At 38.8% G+C, this 17,060-nt stretch overlaps 1 protein-coding gene across 6 annotated transcripts in view; it reads left to right on the forward strand.

The window, feature by feature from the left end:
• The window catches only part of AFF2 (ALF transcription elongation factor 2), a 434,150-nt gene that overhangs the window by 290,332 nt on the left and 126,758 nt on the right, over nucleotides 1-17,060 (forward strand). For 5 of the 6 annotated variants that reach the window (XM_084535140.1, XM_084535139.1, XM_084535136.1 and 2 more), the window contains exons 5-7: nucleotides 8,744-8,836; nucleotides 11,555-11,591; nucleotides 11,843-11,894. In XM_084535140.1, the coding sequence (XP_084391266.1) occupies nucleotides 8,744-8,836; nucleotides 11,555-11,591; nucleotides 11,843-11,894 (182 nt within the window). The remainder of the gene's footprint in view (nucleotides 1-8,743; nucleotides 8,837-11,554; nucleotides 11,592-11,842; nucleotides 11,895-17,060) is intronic. The other variant, XM_084535137.1, reaches the window with a different exon arrangement.

Below are 17,060 nucleotides of genomic sequence, written 5' to 3' on the forward strand. Positions count from 1 at the left end.
GGGGACCCACAGGGACCAAGCATCACCTCCGGCTGTCATATGTCTTAGTGGCGGTTCTGAGTGTTTAACGTTTCCAACCTCAGCCACATTAGCTTTGTAAGAAAGAATGAGCTGGGAAATGAGCAATCAAATGCATGCATGTGACAGTGGGAATCTGTCTACCAGAAATACTCTGGAGCCTCCATACCTTAAGGCAGATTAAAAAAAAGCTCAGCTAGTTTTGGCTTCAGTTTTCTTCTTGAAGCTGGCTTATTTGGGTAAGGCTGACATGCCAAAAAAAGTGTATGTTGTATCAAAACATCTTCTATAACATACGTACATTTTTGCTATACCTGTTGGCTTTGCAGGAGCAGATCAAAGGGTAGTGTTGGCATGATTTACAGGACACACAGATGTAGGAACAGATCTGCTTCAAGGCACAAGTGAGGAGAAGAAAATCAAGACTAAACTGTATGTTCTTTTCCAAAGACTAAAATTTCTGCAATGAATGCCAGGCAGTATGGTGGGGTTTCAGGTGATCGCTTAGGTCTTTCTATAAGACAAAAGAATTAAAGGGTTGAGTGTGAGAGGCAGCAAGGACTCTCCCTCTCTGTTACAGGTGAGAGCCTATGGTTTATTCTTGGCAAACATGCTAAGCTATTGGCCTTATAAAAAAAACGGAATGCCAAACTAGACGATATGATGATCGGGCTTCAGTGTGAACTTTTCTGGCCATCCAGGGCTTGCTGAATGCCGATCAAGGTATCAACCTACGACTGTCCAGCCAATATTCACTGTGAAGTTTCACCACTGTCCTGGACATTGCATAAGACAAAAATAACGAGATAATCATTGTCCTCAGCACATTTGCAGTCTCTGATGTAGGCTCTGGGAAGGTAATCGTGCTATAGGGGAGAGGGCGTTCTTCATATTCTATGGGAGAACCAAGTCTTCAGTGGGGACATACGGAGGGCTGGCAGCGAGAGCAAGCATCACACAGGTTAAGAAAATATAATACTGAAAAAGGAGAGCTTCTGTAAGGGCAGGTTTGAACTTTTCTGGGTAATCACTGCATCTTCACTTCAGCCTCAGACCGCTGTTCTTTAATGGCATTCCAGTTGAGGTGTTAGTGAATCAAGTCAGAGGAAAACAACGCTAAAAAGAAACACAGCCCCTCAGGAAAACCCATGCTGCAATACTGCTTGTGTGGCAGAATAAAAGAGATCTGGCAGAGTCTGGATTTTGAAGGCAAAAAAAAAAAGCAGCTTTTGTAAACGATTTCAATGAGTATTGTACAGCAGTGTGTGATAGCTTCATTTCTTTGTATTTGATGAGTAGCAACTTGGAGTCCAATTTTAATGAAAGCGAATCATGGCTTATGCAAAAGAATTTGGCTTTAAGCTCAAAAGAGTTGCCTATCCTGGTTTCTTCATTTCCCCATATATGCTATTTCAGATAATTGATGCTCCTGTTTTAAGACTAAAGCTGGTGTCTTCTGGCACAAGTCGATGCTTTCAAATTCCGGAGGATTTTTAGACTGAATTTCATCATATTGTCAGGATGTGGGTTATAAACAGGCTACATGGGTCTAAAACGTAGTGCTCAACATAAAAGTTTTCTGTGCTAAATCTACAGAACAAGATGTTTTGTAGTTTAGCCATTTACTTTTTCCTGATGCTGAATTAGGAGATGTTATTTTTTCACTAGGTTGGTGTAAGTGGCTCCAGAAATTAAATGCTTTTTGTAATAAATTACATGGATAAAGCATTGTCATGTGACTACATAATTCACTGCTGCTGTTCGTATGAAAAAAACATGAATTGATTATATCTGGCAACGTAAAGGAGATGGTGTAATGTGTTGTATAAATGTGCACAGTGGAGCGCCTCAGGGTAGGTGCAGTCTTGTTTTGTAACTGTAAATTATAGTTCTGTTCTCCTCTTGGTGTGAACCCTAAGTTTCAGAGAAGAAAACAGGCAATTCAAGACATGCTTTTTTGCTTGTGAAGCTCAGGATGGATGGAACAAATTACCAGATTCCCTTAAACAAGTGCCAGCAGTGAATAGTTTCAAAACACAGTTGGTTATTTACTTGGAGAAATGTTGCCAATGTTTTTTAAATTGCAAAGATGAAATTATATGTTGGTATTAGTAACTTTTAAAAGAATTAGCTTTTTATTACTTATTGTGCCTTTGTTTATATTATACAGTTGTACTGCCAGGATGTTATGTTGTATTTAACAGTTCAGTGCATACTTCCTATCTCTTGGGGCCCTCATGAAAATTAGATGTGCCATCCCTGGAGATGGCTACAAGTAAGTATCATTTTGAATAAATAAAATCAATGGGATACGGCCGTGCGTCTCACTGGGGATGAGAAGCTGTTGAGAACAGGAGGTATTGCATGGCAATACTGTCCACAACGAGACTTGATACTACAGAAAGGGCAATGGAGTCATGAGTGTAGTCACCAAGAACGGCAGAAGAAAGATGCCTGACTCTTCAGCTCTAACAGACAAAAGGTACAGCTCTGAACACCCCTCCACCAGCATTCCCGATGAGCTGGACCACAGTGCTCTGGCAGTTCCATGATGCTGACCCACCAATAGGTCTGTCCAGTAGAACAGTTACATGGAAATATGTGTGTGAAAATATATATGTGTGTGTGCATAGCCCAGCATCACATGTGCTTGGCAAAACTTCAAAGCTTTGACAATTCTCTCTTTGCATGCTGCCGTTACAGCCTATCCTTAACAAATCTTAACGAAAACCCGAACTGTTGTGTTGCAGTCCCCCATAATAGGATCCTTAGGAAGTTGTGCTGCATGTTCCTGAAAACATCAAGAATGAACAAGAAGGTGCTTGAGAAAAAAAAAAAAAAAATTTGAATTGAAGGACTGTCCTGTGCAGTGTGAGCCAAATTCAGGGTAGTTTTTGATCATATAATCTTCCTGAGGTAGGTTCTGAAGAAAATTATCCTGATCCCCTTGGACAGAAGTATCCGACCTGTTCCAGAGAGGAGCCTGGGAATGGAGTAGTGTGTGCACAGTGTGAACTGCTGGGGACTCAGGACCCAGCAAAGAGAGAAATGGTTTGACAATGTTGACACACTATCATATACATGTAGGCTCTGGTTAATTTTAGGCATGTGTAAGACTTGCTAAAATGGAAAGCCAGTGGTGGGTTCATGTGGGGTAGCTTCATTGCTCTCCCCCTAAAACAGGCTCTTGAACCACGGTACCTTCTCCGTGTAACAGAGCGTTGTTTTACTTCTCCTACACAAGATTGGTTAGAGCAGTAAGTACATCAATCATGATTTGCTATATTTTATTGTCTTCTAAATGCTCTAAGCAAAGAATATGAGTGTTATTAGTTATAAAAGCTACAGTATGAGGAAAACATATTGAAAAATGTGAAGTGTACAGGAGACAGAGAGTATGGGAAAGCTCAACAGAAAAAGAAAATGTCCATGCTGCTATCATGTTCTTTGTGTAACCAGTTCCCAAATGTTAGCAAATTAGGAAAGGAAAACATATGCTGTAATGTTTATAGTCAACCCCTATTAGCTTCCAAAGCACTTTTTATATTCATTTTCATTGAATATTATTTCTGTCTGTCCTTCCCCTCCTTGTTAATGTGGAAAAGAATAGCTCTTTACCAGGGGAGGCTATGGAATGCATCCCATTCCCCAGCCGAGCACAGGGAATTATTTGTTGTCATGGAGAAAATCCACAAGGTGAACATCGTGTTTTCAGATTACAGTCAGGGAAATGGCTGCTTTTTGCAGAATAAACTCTAGCTTTTTAATAAGAAACTCGTGCGTGTGTGCACTGTATTTTCAAATGTCTTTCTAGTACTTTTTGGTACAGCAGCAAGATAAATTCTAGTATGACAGAGGCATCGCTGCAGATGCTGCCACATTGTTCCTCCAAAAATATGTGCTGGGCACTTGCCACTGGTAATAAATTTACTAAAATATTTGCATGAGTAAAATGGTTTCTGCCGTAATACTCACCCCAAGAAGGCTGACTTTCTCTTGGAGGTTTTTAGGCTATCACTGAAAGCTTCTATTTATTTATTTATTTATTTAATCTATTTACTTATTTGTTTTCCCTACAGAGAAAAATATTTGGAATCTCTTTGATGCAGAGAAGTTTTCGAAGTACTGAAACGTGATAATCAAATACATACCTATGAACTTATCAGTCCTCTCTCTACCAGTAATGTCCTAATGTCCTAAATACCTTCCTCGGGAAGCCTTTGGCCCAGTATAAAGCAGGACAGGTGACTGGTCAGGATATTCCCAAATGCTTGTGTAAATTTTCCACTCCTTCATAAGGAATATGTATGAAAAACAACCCTTAGTTTTATTGCCTTTGTGATCTTTTAGGCTTTAGTGTCATTTGCTTATACATATATAAATATATATATATATTTCTTTCTTTCCGTAGCCTTTCCCCAAAGATGAAACAGGTTGACATAGTTTTTAATTCAGTATGCATCACACACACGAAATGTGGCTGCCCCTCATGTATTACTGGCTTCCCAGCAGAGAGAGTTTGATCAGGTTTGTATAAATGCAGGAAGTAGAAAGATACTGTGAAACAAGACACACTTTTTATTAAGATCGCATTGATAAATAGTTAATAAAACATTAATAAATCATTAATAGAGGCCCTAATAAATGGTAACTCACTTGGTTATCTTTATTCCATCAAGGCAGTAGGTTGCTTAGCACCAGCTGTAACATTAAGTTTGTAATAGCCTTGGAACATCTACTCATCATATATTAATTTTTTTTTCTGAACACAACTTTAACATGCTGTGTAACCAAAAATGGGAGAAAGTTTAAAGGAGCAGATTTAGCTAAGAGCTAAAACAACCGGCTAAGGCAGTTGACAGAGAGAATACCAGAGATAAGGTCTCTCTAGCAGCAGCAGCCACCGAGTGCATTTATTGCTAGCTATGCATGCCAGGCTGCTCCTGCTCCTCCTCCCTGCTCCTCCGGCTGCCCACCAATGAAATGGGCAGAGTGTTGGTGCCGAAACTGCCTTTGTGTGTGCTAATGCCAGAGAAGAGAGAGCAACCGGGACTGTTGCTTTCTTCTCCTCCTTTTTGTGAGCCTGCCATCCACAAGAGGCAGTAAGGGTAGCCAAGAGAGATCAAACTAAGGAATGGGCAAGAGGGCTGGGGAGGGTCTTAGAAATCCCATCGTCTGCTACCCATCCCTGTGCCAGTGCAGGAATCAGTTCTGCCTGAGCCATTCCCAAGTGATGTGTGCTAATCTGTTCTTAAATGTGACCCTCCAAAGACGGAGTCTGTGTCACTGCCTGAGCAATCTGTTTCAGTGCTACAAAGTCCTCACCATTAGAAAGCTTTTTCTTGTGTCTAACTGGAATCCTTCTGGCCACAGTTTAAGTTCATATCCACCATAAAACTAGAGAACAGATTATTCTCTTCTTTTGCAACAGTCCTCTCAGTAATTGAAGACTGTTCTCAAGTCTCCCCTCAATTCTCCCAAGGGAAGTGGCATGGGTCTTATATCTTGGGAGACTTCAAATTAGATCAGGCTAAGCAGTTTAAAGTGCACTGTAGGAATGGAAGCTGCCTCAGAGCAGACACAGAGTATATGGTCTAGCTGCTCTTTTCCATAATGACCTCTTAGAGCCTGGCTCAATGCTTTTATCTGTATTTAAAAACACGGCACTTTCATTTGAACAAGAAGGAAATGATGGAAAAATAAAATACAGAGAAAGGAAATAAATCTGGAAGGTGGCTATTAGTTTTAGGCACTGGTTTTGTAAAGCTATTTGCCATCTTCTTTGTATCCCCTGTGCTCAGCTCTCTCGCTGTGGCCCATTCCTTAGGAACACGCAGGTTTAAATCCTTACCCAGTCCTCTCCTTTCTTTTAAATCCTGATTTGGCCCTGTACCTCTGCTGCCCTTAAGAAGTTTGCTCTTAGTAGTTGTATTTTTGGTGATTCATTAGGCCTCTTCTGCATGTGTACTTCTTAGTTACTTACCTGAGGGCTTTTATAGCTGAAGAAAACAGACTGAGCTGAAGAGACGAGCGTGCTGAGCTCTAATAAATAAAACACATGGATTCAATTAAAACAATGTTTAAATAATTTTCAGAAAGAAGGATGCTTGATGTTACTACATCAGAGGACCACAGTAACTTTCAAGCCAACAAACTGTGCAGGTTTACTTTCTCATTTAATCTCCAGGTCTATAAAAAAATGCATGCTTCCACAGCAGTCATCTGCCCACTCCAACAGTTAACATGATTTTGGAATTATTTTAAGTCCAAACCATGTGAAAATAAATCCTAACTTGATTTTGTGGAATTACTTTGTTTCCATTAAATTCCTCTTTAAAGCATTTCATATGCTCAGTTGTGTTATTGTTACTTCCAGGAATTTCTAAATACTTCCAAATTTGGATTGATTAAACTTTTTTTTTTTTTTTTTAAATCTTTTCCTGGAAAATAAATAAATATATATATATATATGGTTCCTTGCCTATTTTCCCAGGTGTTTACAAACCCAGATGTGTATATATACATGTAAACAATGCATACATAACACACACACTTCAAATAAGTGGTTCTTAACCATCATAACATATTAGAAGGTAGATGTATCAGCTTTCACAAGTTAAACAGAACAGGACTTTGCAAGTACTTAAAGATGAGGGACCTCCAGAAGAAATCAGGGCATTGCAAAGGACGCTGAAGTCATTAATTAAACAAATGACATGCTGATTAAACAAATGGCCTGGTTTCTTCTAGGATCCCAATTCTGCAAAATAATGTGTGTGTGCTTAAGGAACAAAGCAGGAGAGAGTTAAGCAGCCGGTCACATCTCTGCAGGATGTGGGCCTGAGGTTCTGACCCTTGGCTGAAGGCAGCGCAGAGCCATTGCTGTGTGTCACTCGGGAGCTCGGGGGTGTCCTGTGTGGCTCTGTGGGGCTGCTGGGGTGTTTTAAAGGATGGTTTTCATGAGAGTAAACTTGAAACTTTATCTGTGATCATTCAAGATTCTTTGGTCATCTCTCTGTAGGTAGACGTAGGTATGTCTCTGTATATAACTAATACCTCCTCAGCACTTCCACACATATAAAGGTTCTTTATATGCTGACCTTTAAATCTGGTGCTGTTTTGCATGTGATCCTATGTGAAATTTTCTATCCAGTAATTGAAGGGAAATGCTTTTGTCACAGCTAGCTCGTACCTTTGTGATACACTTTGATGCTCATAAGGTCACTTGGTAAACACACGGATTAGACAGTCCTAATCTCACCAAAGCTGTCTTTTGCTTTTGACTTTAGTGGAGTCAGGATCTCTTAACTTATAATTGAATTTCCTCAAATAATAGCAGGCTCATTTTTAACTTGTCCCGTGGCTTTATGTTTTGGTGTCCCCTAACAGGGAGACAGGTAGATTTGCCTACAGTTCAACCCATTCAGTTGGTGCTCAGCAGACACCAGATGCATTTTGACAATAGATACTCCAAAATGTTTGCTGGCATCACCTTCCCATGAACCCTAGGCTCTCTGTCCAGCCTTTTATGCCTGGGTAAGAAGAGACTGAGGTCAAGCCAATAATTGCAATTCTAGAATATGCTTCATTTCTGCCTTCAGTCCGGCTGCCTGCCTGTCCCTCTTGTAATTACATGATATGGTCTCTGTGTCATCATTTTGCTATGAGATTTGCCACAAAGCAGCCTCTATGGCATAGATCTGGCAGAGGCATACAGGATTTGGGTTACATTATCTCACAGAAAAGTCGACCAGATGCTTGAATCTTTTTCTGCCTTCCTCTGTGCAGAGGTCAAGCAATCGGTGCAGTACAATTATTCACTTCTCATCACCCCTCTGAGCTTCTGCAGCCTCACCCAGTGGGAGGGAAGAGCTGTTCACAAGCTGCCCCTTTCTGGTTGCAACCATTTGAGCTTTGGGCAACAAAAACAGGCCCCAGCAGGGCTAGCAGCCCACCAGGCCCAGCAGCCTGGCCTCCTGCCTCCAGGGAGGGTTCCTCCCCAACACTGTCATCCTGGGCCCTGCTGTTTCAGTAGCAGCATCGCTAAGGGTACAAATCTGCATTTAACTGATTTTCCCCCGTTCTGAACATAAGTCCTGTTCTGCTCGCACTGAGCTCAGTGGGGTGACAGTTTTGGGCCTTGGTGTAAAAAGCCTGGTGTGCAGTTTCTCTTCTGTTTGCATTTCATAGCCACAGGCACCCAGGTGCTTTCTCTGAAGACAGCTGGAACATGCGTGTACAAACAATAAATCAACAGATTGATCAGAAAAAGGGCATGTTGGTTAGGTGGTCTGGTAATCAGGTTTTCACCCGAGATTTGGATTTCCTAGTAAAGGATGAGCTTTCTGTGTAACTCCATGCAAGTCACCCAATTCCCTTTCCAGATCCCTTTCCTGTTTGGGCTTTGCAGGTAAAACCCTCTTCTCTGCCTATGATGACTTCATCCATACAGCTTGAGAGCCTAACTAGGAAAGTGGAATCAGGTGCAGCCTGATGAAGACACAAGTGGCCAAAATTCTTATGACTAAAGCCTGTCATCACCCTTTTTACCAGAAGTGCTGCCTGTTGGGTAGTTCAGATGTTCACCTACCATAGGAGGATGAGTGGTGATGCTTCCTACGCAATTACATCCCCTGGGCTCTGGAGCATATGTGATCATTTTTTCCTCTCTTTCTTCTTTACTTACATGAATTTGTTTTCAAAAGCATGTTTTTTTCTTCCCTAGGAGATGACCCATTCCTGGCCTCCTCCTCTTACCGCTATTCACACTCCTGGCAAGGCTGAGCAGACCAAGTTTTCTATCCCAAGCAAGGTACAAGTAAGTTATTACCAGTGACCTGATTAACATTCTGTTCTGTTGAGTGTTCTTCAGTGGAAAGTTTATTTTTTTAACTGGTTCCATTTTAAAGAATTTCTAAGACTATTTTTAGTTGGAAATTCCCTATCAGACTGTTGTTACTAGTAAGGCTGCTTATTTAAAGCTGCAGAAGTTACAGTGGAGGCAAAGTGAACTTTATCTCTCTTGTTGTGAAAGTCATTCTACATCCACTGCAATATGTTTTGTTTGGTTTTAATTGTTATTTGTGTAATATGATGGCTGATAGGGCATTCTATGTCTTTGTGATTGATTGCATGATGACGTTTAGGCTGCATGGTCAAATTGTGGTGACTTTAAATGCTTCTGCCTGTGAACAGTGCTAGGGCATCCGTCTTCATGCGCATTCCAACAGCACACAGCTACGTAACGCAGTGCCTGGTGTTGCCCTTCTGAGAGCATGCACTCAGCAGTTGCCACATCAGAAGCACCTGGCTGGAGAGTACCTGCAGTTCACCTGTCATGCAGTGAATTGTTAAGCTGTATGATTTCAACATGCCTTTAGTCCGAATTCTGGTGTTGCCTTCTAGCTGTGATTCTGCTAATACAGTTAGAGATCAAGCCTGCACCCAAAGCAAGCATTGCCAGAGGCGTCTTTTGCTGGGACCTGAAAACCAGTGAGCTAGTGATTTCTGGGGAAGGGTGAACTTCCCTAGGGTAGGACTTGTACATCAGTCTGACATGGAGCCACGTACATTCTAAAGGCAGGACCTTGGAAAATAGCTTTTAAAGCTGTACTGGTACTGCTTGACATTATGGTTCAAGCAATCTCACCCTTCTTTAGAAGTTGGAATGTGATTTTCCTCTTACTGATTTTATCTGTTTGGCAGATACTCCCGTCTGAAATGCAGCCGCCATACTTAATTGGAAATAATATGAAATTAGCATTATCTGTGGCTCCTTAAAAATAACAAAGCCAGTGCCCAGAATGTCTTATTTTAATGGAATGTGATTGTTACTCTTCCAGCACTGCCAATGTCAGTGCAGTTGACTGCCACAGCAATAAGTATCATAAATCATAATCATACCAGAGTATAATCCTCTCCATAAATTTGGTTAAATTCTGTTGAACCCACTTAGGTGAAAGTAGATTCCTATCTGTTTGAATACATATACAAGTATGTGAGAATAAAGTTTTTGCCCACTGGAAATTGTTTTTTATTTTATGCAATCTCTTAAATTAGTGCTCTGTTTTTGATGGGCCCCACAGTCCTGCAGACTTCTGCTATTTCCACTGAGAGCAGTACTAGAATAGGTTCAGAGAAGATAAAATTTTGTTTTGCTCTTCTTTTCCTATTGTTTGCTTTGAACTTTTAAGATCCAAATCAAAGTTAATGATTTCTGGGCAAGTTAAATGTTGATTCTAAAATTCTTGACCATATCACTTGAATGTAAATTATAAATTAGATTTTTTGAGCTAGCATTTCAGGAAATAAGCACATAAATGTTAGCTAGTTTTACTTCAAAAAAAAACAACAGCATTGTCTTTTCAGAACATCGCACTAAATCAATTATAGCTAGCCAAATTATAGATCTTAGACATAACATGGCTAGATTTTGCAGCCATATAAAACAGAGACAGGCACTATTAGAAGTTCTCACTTTAACTACAAAACTAAGAATCCTCATGAGAAACATATATAAAAAATGTGATAACAAAGACGGAACCTATCAGACCAATTTATCCCTTTGACATTCAGATTTAAAGTGCCATGTTTACTCTTAGGGCATGATTTACTTCACAAGGGACTGACTGACAGCACAGTACAATATTAGGAACTAATAATGCCCTAAGAGGAAGTGCAGTGAGGGCTTTAATGACTTTAACATCCTACAGAACTAACACTCCCAGCAAAGTAGTGCCTGGCTGTAAGACGATGTTGTAAATAACACCTTAATTTCAAATGATCAAACTCTGCTTGGAAGGAAAACTGATTACAATCACTGTGGACTGTAAAGCCTAGAGAAAAACTAAGGAAGAAAGCACTGTGACATTAAGGGAGCAGCTTAGCTATTGTAAGCCAACAAAAATCCCTGCATTAGCATTCTCAGAGTCACAAGCCAGATTCTTTGCTGGTGTAACGCTGTATTTCCATCGATTTTTGTATGGATTTGGACCAATGTCCATCAGGTGAAGAAATGCCACCTGCGTCTTTATCAAATCCTATGCGTCACAGCCCAAATAAAAACGCTGTTACTATCAGGAAAAGGTTACTGTATTTTCAAGCAATAAGATCAAAAAAGAAAGGCAGTGGTGCTAAATTTAATGCTTTTAAATTTTACATCGTAGATGCCCTATACACACATCCATGGCCAAGCCTGGAACTGGGTAGACCTCTCTTGGTATAAACCATCACAGTGACTTTATTTTAAAAAATAGGGGGGAGCGGGGGTATGTAGATTTACAGCAGAAGAAGATAAGCTCTTGGCTGAACTATGAAATTGTCCCTCAGTGGTGCTCTGTCTCCACAGTTGTTTGTGTTTGTTTTTTTTTAAACTAATGTCACTGGTGTTGCCGTAACAATCACATGATTACTCCCCTGTATCATCTCCTTCCCTGTTTCTTTAATGCTAGTGCCCTTCATCTGGCAAGCTCAGATGTATTTTACCTTCTTCATCTCATTTAACTAATGCTGACATTCTGTGTGTTCTTTTTTGTAGGACTCCCAACATCTGACCTCAGGATACAATGTACAAAGTAGGTCTTTATCATCCTGGTCCTAACAGTCAGGGTTGTATCTTTTTTTTCCTGTTTAACATCATTAAAACAAAGGCTAAAAAAAATTAATTTCTATGGTGCTAAAGCAGATCAGTTCCATTTTTTATTACATGTTATGCATCATGGCATGTTGTGAAACCAAGTATAATTAGATGGGCTGACAGCTTTGGGTGCATTTTAATTCTACAGTAATCTTTTGACATTTGAAAATGTGTTTCCTTTGTTTGCAGAGTGGAGCGATCCAGCAGGGAAAGTTGCAACTAAGTCAGTGCCACAAAAGTCGTAAGTATTATTATTTCCAGCTTTAAATCTTGTTTTAAATTTATCATAAAGAATGAGCTTATTTCTCCAAAGGTAACTAAAATCTAGCTCCCCTCATAATCTTGTCTTGGTGTTCAGGTGTTCTCAGTAGTCCTTAAAAATTAGCCATAAACCAGTTTTATGTCTTCAGTGCCTATTACTGTTTCTTCTTTTTAAGTATTAGCTAAAGAGATATGTATGAAAGATGAGTTTATTAAGCAGAAATAATGCTGATTTTAGTTGTACAACTTGCCAAAATTAAATCACTTTTATGCTTCTCTCATCAGATACTAAGCCTCTTACAATAGAAAATGCAACCCAATGAACAGATGATGCAGGAATTTTAGCATTTATACAGTGAGGAAAAGTTAAATACATAGTACAGAATGATACTACTGGCTGGTGTTGAAAAGTGGGTCTTGAGTTTCATACATTTTGAAACAGCTGAAAATCACAGATGGTCTATAAATACGACAGTTGAAAATTGTGGAAGAGCTAATTCTCCACTGTGATAAACCATTTTTGTTTGGTGCTTCTCTGGTGTTAGACTGCAATAATGTGGCAGTGGGTTGAGGCTGCACTGTTTTCCTACTTCTACCCCAGCATCTCAAAATAATTTACAAGTAGAAATTAATTACTTCGAAAATTAGGTTGTTTTTATACTTACTAAAATATGTGGGTTGGATTTCAATTCAGAGCTGCTATTTTATTTTAGTATTCAAGAGTTTTAAACTACCAAATGTAGAACTGTAGTAGCTTAACTGAAGTTTGTGTAAATACAATATGTTCATTTACAATGACTTCAAACTGTTTCTGGTGGTTCCTCTTTAATCCAGTAGTGACGTGATTTTAAGTAAATCCCTATATGGGAAGAAAACTCAATGGGGAGATAGCTACTTCTTTTTTATTTATTTATTTCAATACATGACTTTTTAGTGCAAGTTCATGTACAGTAGAAAGCTTGCTGGAATTCAATGATGTCTCTGTGACCATGTAAGAGATCTCGGACTAGACTGTGGGTGCCCAATACATTCACCAGGCTCTGAAGGTCCAGTTCTTTACTCAAAGTCAGTTGGAAGTACTCATTCAAATAAGGTTAGTTCCTTGCACAAAGCATTACAAAACTGTGTTTAAACAGTTAAATCAGTCTAAAGTTAGATGTTTTATTATTAAGATCAAATAAGAATTGGGTAGGAATGCTAGGAATAATTTGCATGAAAAGCGTTTGTTTATGAAACTCAGTATGAAATTAGTATGTCCCTTTTGCTATTTTGATTTCTAGTAAGGACTGCTTTTTTTTTTTTTTTTAAAGAATCTAGCCAAACTAGACCCACCGTTTTTCATAGAAGAATAGCTGCATTCATGTTTCAGAAGATCTAAGTGATCCAAATCTAACATCAAGCACATTCTCTAGTAAAAAAAAATAAAAAATATAAAAAAATATTATTACATCTTAAACTGATTTTTCTCCTAAAGCAACTGTATTTGGACTCCACTGTGAAAAATATTTTAGTGAGTATACTATAAAATACAATATTTCAATAGTTTGTAACCAACAGTAATAGACTTGTCAATCATGGTTTATAGTTATAAGCTGAATTTCAGAAGAACAGTGCTTCAGAGCTCAGTGGTATATAGTGCATTTAATGGGACCAAAGCTCTCTATAGGAAGCCTGATATAAAACCCGAAGACACTGAGTACATTTTATGAACCAGTTGCTCTCTGTTCTGCTGCTTGATCTAAAGTTCCAGTACTATCAATCAGATTTCTGCTGCAATGAACTGCCTTCTTATGGTAGGTGATAGATTTTACACATGAGAGATCAGAGCTGCAATAAAGCTACTTTTATTTTTAGCTTCCAAATGAAGATCAGCTAACCCATTACTATCACTTTTTCTCTTTTACTGCAGAAAAATTGTTAAGGCAGCTTCCAAGAATTTCCATAGGGCTTTGTGAGGTTAGAAGGCAGTCCACTGTGAGACTTGGTATTACGAGGCCAATTTGTTTCTTTAGATCTGCGTGTGCAGTCACCACCATGTTCAATGGGAATTATTGTACTTTATAATGAAATTAAAGCAGAAAGTGGGGCAGAAAGAAATAATGGTGTTAAGTAGGTAGGGCTGGATAATGTCAATCTATCAGGGTTTATTTGGATCACAACTCCTGCATTAATTGTATATTTTAATTTTTTAGTATTTATCAGAATGCAGTTGTATTAGAAAGGGTTTAATCTTTCTAACATTGGGTCATTTCAGGGACATCAGAGTGTATGAGTAAAATTATAGTCCAACTGATCCCCAGTAACATTTTTTGCTATACTGTCAACCACTCAACATGATCTCACTGATTTCAAAACTGTATCCCCCACCAATTCCTCATGTGTTTCCTCAATAGGAGGCTGAGATAGTTGGGGTTGTTTGGCCCAGAGATGAGAAAGCTCTGGGGAGACCGAATTTCAACCTTCTAATACGTAAAGGGGGCCTACAAGAAAGATGGAGAAAGACTCTTTGCCAAGCTATGTAGCGATAGGACAAGGAATAAATGTTTTAAACTAAAAGAGAGTAAATGTAGATTATATGTAAGGAAGAAATTCTTCACTATGAAGGTGGTTAGACAATATAACAGGTTGCCTTGAGAGGTTGTGGATGACCACCCCTGAAAAAGTTCAAAGTAAGGTTGGATGGGACCTTAAGCAACCTGATCTCCTAGAAGGTGTCCCAGCCCATCACAGGGATTTTGGAACCAGATGACCTTTAGAAGTCCCTTCCAATCCAAACCACTGGGTTTGCCCATCTATATCCATTGTTAGACGTCTTTTGAACATGAACGTTTTTCTAGATATTTTCTAACTTTTTAAGTTTACGTTCAATTCCAGTGAAACTTAAGTTATATTGTCTATTTACAGTGACAATCTTATAGATTCCATTGGCAGGATTAGAAATCTGTAGATTGTAGAAAATTCTACGAATTAGAAATTAGTACTAATGTGCTTACGTTCGCTGTATTACTGAGTTATGCCACGACTAGTTGAGGCATGTGTGCAGAACAAAGATGCTTTGCCTCCACTATGTATTCTGCTCCAGCAGCCAAGCTGCCTGTACCTGATTATAAATTCAAGTGTAGACACATTGACATCCTGAAAGATCAGGCCAAAGGGATGATGTTGGGATTGCACTGAAGTTCTGTACCTACATTGTACATGAGTGATCAGGAATATTTTAAATAATTCATGTAACTAATATCAGATCTTAATTTCTACTCGAAAGTCTTGAAAATGAGATTTTGAACCACTGGTGTGTATGTAGAGTGTGGTGAATTTCTGTAGCTGAAATAAGTCTATGTGAAAATATGGCACTTGACTTTCTTTTTCTCTTTTTTCTTTTTTTAATTTCAAATTCACTGTAAGACTCCATTGGCTGCTGTGCAGTCAGTTTTCATCCAGTCTACTCTGATTAGCTTGTTATGAAGCATAGCAAGTAGGAACAGATAAGGTGTGCAACCAATTGCACTGAGAAGGATTTTCTGTCAACTTCCATGAATTCGAGGGTACATACTTAGCTTGCAACTTAAGTTTCTGTTATATAATTACCACTGCGAGGATGTCATCCTCAAACATCCAGTTCTTTTGTTCTGTTTGGTAGTTAGCATTTGGCCTCAGTCCAGTTGGAAACTACCCAGAACCTTTTTAATCAAGCACATCCTGTGTTTCAAAATCATACTGCAGAGTAGTCTTGGGTAGTTTCCATAAAAGCCTAGCTAAAAAGAAGAATGTAATCATAATGGTATTCTTCCACTGTCATAAAATGACTTCCTATACTTACTGTATTAATACAGTATTAAAAGGCCCTTCTCATAGGCTCAGAGAACTACCGGAAACCATTAAAAACTTAGAGCAACAAATTTTTATGGATCAGACAAAAACAACTTATTTTATCTTTATAAGGTTTTTGTGATCCATCATACTTAATGATACACAACCTGTGTGGGGGCTAGAGGACAGCTAAATACAGTCGGCTGAAAACCAAAACAAGCAGCTAAAATCTTTTATGTGATATTTCAGCAAGGATTTTTCAAAGGGAGCACACCACTGGCTTCAGCTGGGCCAGGATTTCACTTCACAGCTTTAAAAACATTTCAGTAAATACCAGTACTTTTCTAATCCCAAAGATTATCATAGTACTTGATGGAAGTCTGTTTGAAAATGGAAATATGGTTCTTGACATCTAACTACTTTTCCTAAGTATCTAATGGCTTTTTGGAAGTTCTCCACTGTGTCAGGGATAGCCACCTGGGAACATGCAAACCAAAATTTGGCAGCATGTTCAAGCTATGAATTAAAGGTAATTCACAGTTTGAAATGAATCAGCATGAGGTCCTTATGAAGAGTAATCAGACATCAAGAGGATTTTACACCAAGGATTGTATATTGGATAATGCGACAACGTGTAATGTTGTTATTCAGAACGTTCCAATCAAGACGCACTGATGAATTCTTAACCTTGAAAGGATTCAGTTTTAAAAACCTGGGATACATTCAATGTTGATGCATTATTTCCCATTCAATAAGATGAACCAAAAACTTGTAAAATTCATCTCCAAGTAGAATAGGAAGAATGTTTCTATTTACGTTTCAACTCTATATATGAGATCCAGTCACAATCCAGCCCAGATGTAACACACCGAAGGAGCTGAGATTTTAGTATTTCTAATTACAGTTTTTAATCGATTGTATTAAAGCACAAGAGTGTCAATTGATCCCACCAGTGTTGATAGCCTGCTTTTTTTTATAGTGTACATTCATTTTCACTTAGTAAGTGTGGCAAGCTTTAATCACTAGACTAAGTACTGCCTGTTTGTTAGAAGTGGGAAGTTCCAAGGATATTCCCTCTGGGTAAACTGGGAAGTCATGAATACAAGGGACTTACACTGCCATGGACAAATTATGATAAGTGAAACAACACTGGCATGTAATTGGAACTTCATTAATCTTTAGAGAGCTACAGTGCACCATATTAATGGGACAAATAGAAAATGAAAATAGAAGGTCTGTCTGATAAGACATCATTCATCTTTCGTATTTAGTATTTTGTTTTGCTGTTTAGAAGTTAGCTTTGCATCCTCCTGCCCTGATAAGTTCTTATATATTA

This window comes from Aythya ferina (genome assembly GCF_964211825.1).
Source record: "Aythya ferina genome assembly, chromosome: 13".
NCBI lineage: Eukaryota > Metazoa > Chordata > Aves > Anseriformes > Anatidae > Aythya > Aythya ferina.